Source organism: Atta colombica, unplaced genomic scaffold, assembly GCF_001594045.1.
Source record: "Atta colombica isolate Treedump-2 unplaced genomic scaffold, Acol1.0 scaffold70, whole genome shotgun sequence".
NCBI lineage: Eukaryota > Metazoa > Arthropoda > Insecta > Hymenoptera > Formicidae > Atta > Atta colombica.
In genome coordinates this window covers 5801-7926 of record NW_017259562.1, presented here as the reverse complement: position 1 = coordinate 7926, position 2126 = coordinate 5801, and the positions used below count along the sequence as shown (strand labels likewise).

The window sequence follows — 2126 nt, the reverse complement described above, 5'->3', positions numbered from 1 at the left end:
TATATATATATATATATAAATATCAATGAAAGATAAGACATGCACTAACCACTGGTAGTCAACTTGATACGTGGCCATGTTTAAGAATGCCTGGCCTCAGCACTCAAGCGCTATGCGACAACACCTCCTGACATTTAGATGTCCGTTGTTCAAGTGCTTTTTACTTGCACTAACCTATATCAGAGATCATCTGCTACTAGAAAAGGAAGAGAGTGAACAATGTTAACTCTGATTGATCAATCTATGTTCATTACGACAAGGCTGTCAAAGAAAACTGAAATCGTAAACACGCGTGAAGCATACCTGGTATTCCTCGAGTATAACATTATTGGCGAATGGAATTAGGCCTGTGGAAGCCTCGGATCACCACCTTAGCGTTGCAATGTAAAGAAATAAAAAAGATTCTAGCGTGAGGATTCTTACAGTGTGGACGGCGAGCGGATCGAGGACAAGCTCGGTGCAGCGAGACGAATTAACTCAATCAACGACATCGCGAAAAATTCGGTCTAGCGTAATACCATCGCGTGGCTAGGAGGCAATCGTCGTAGCGTGACTGCCTCCGCGTCGAATTCTGGCATCTCTCGTGATCGCATCCACTTTCCAACTTTCGCCCGTAAAGATGCGCTGCGTCTGCGTGCGTGGCGTAGTAGCGAAATGAACGCCAGCCGAAAAGAATGCAAACGAGAAAAGGGGCCGACGACGGAGATAATCGACGACGTGTAAAGATCGACTCGTCCAGGACGCGACGGGATGAGACGCGACTGGACGCGACGTGCGACGCCGCGACCGTGTCGGGACGATTGGAACGCCGAAGCACGAAGCACTGCGTGCGCGCCCGCTCTCTCTCTCTCTCTCTCTCTCTCTCTCTCTCTCTCTCTCTCTCTCCCTTCGCTTCGCGCACGTAGCGTAGCACAGCTGATCGCAGCTATTTACGCAACCGAGCGCCGCGCGGCCGCTCCCGTGCGGACGGAACGCAATGCCGTTCGTATCGCACCATGGACGTTCACCATTTTGGTAAACACTCGGGTCACGTGATCCCCCGCTGGCCCCTAAGAGATTTGCTACTCCCTTTACTCCAGAAAACCCCTCGTGCTCGCGCTCGACGCTCGACGCTCGCCTTGCGACCGAAATCTCGTCTCACGCCTGCACGATACGCGACGCAGCTCTCGCCTGGGCGATCCAAAGTTTGGGCCCGCCGCAGAACTTCACATCACCTCATCGGCCTACCGTGAGCAGTCGTACAAGCGACAACGGGACCGTAATAAGTACGACACGCTGAGCTGAGTCTATCTATCGGCGGCGCGCGGTCGCGATTACGACGTCACGACCACCGGGCATCACACTCTACACTCAACTCTATTCACTCTATCGCCGACCGCCGGACCGCGATGAGATTGGTGAGAAATTGAAAAGTGTTGAGAACTACTGCGCGCGGGTCAACCACTGCTCGAGGCTCGAGCTCAAGCGAGCGCAAGTTTGTCTGCTGCCGCAAGTACGTCTACCGGGTGTTTAAAAAACTCGTGTTATCCGTATGTCTTACAAGCGTACGATTGCGAGAGATCGCGACCAATTCATCTGATACTTAGGAGAAATGAAAACGTTTCAGCTACTTATTTTTTTGCAGCTTTCATTACCGAAATATTTAAGCCCTAAGATGTACGCTTAATTATCTCATTTATTCTTATGTATCGATCTAATTAAGAATTATTATTATTATTATTTATATATAATACATTTTTCTTTGAAAAATGAAACGTTTTTTTTAGTTATTAGTTATATTGTGACAAATATTACCGAAGCCTTATAATGATTGAATTTTCGCATCTTAATTTCATACTATCCTTTTCTTCTTCTTTTAAGAATGTCTAAATTTATAAAGCTCAATTTAGACAAATCACAGTTTATAGACATTAAAGGCGTTTAATTTTTATTATGCGTATGTATTTTAATATATATTATACCCGTATTCAGAACGCGCTTACAACGATGCTAGCGCGCTAACATACTATACTTTACGCATATTATAGAATTTCAGAGATAAAAGCACGTTCTGAATACGAGCCTCCATTTTGTCTCTGGCCTAATTTCCATTGAAGGTTTAATCTGGATCAGAATGTAAGAACCAA

At 46.2% G+C, this 2126-nt stretch overlaps 1 protein-coding gene across 2 annotated transcripts in view; it reads right to left on the bottom strand.

Moving 5' to 3' along the window:
- The window catches only part of LOC108692429 (signal peptide peptidase-like 3), a 4818-nt gene extending 3257 nt beyond the window's left edge, over positions 1-1561 (bottom strand). Inside the window, exons 1-3 of one of the 2 annotated variants that reach the window (XM_018200667.1) lie at positions 1228-1561; positions 304-370; positions 50-196 (exon numbers count right to left, since the gene is read on the bottom strand). In XM_018200667.1, the coding sequence (XP_018056156.1) occupies positions 50-78 (29 nt within the window). In that variant the 5' untranslated portion in view covers positions 79-196; positions 304-370; positions 1228-1561. Of the gene's footprint in view, positions 1-49; positions 197-303 lie in introns of both variants that reach the window. The other variant, XM_018200666.1, reaches the window with a different exon arrangement.
- Positions 1562-2126: the final 565 nt, after the last annotated feature.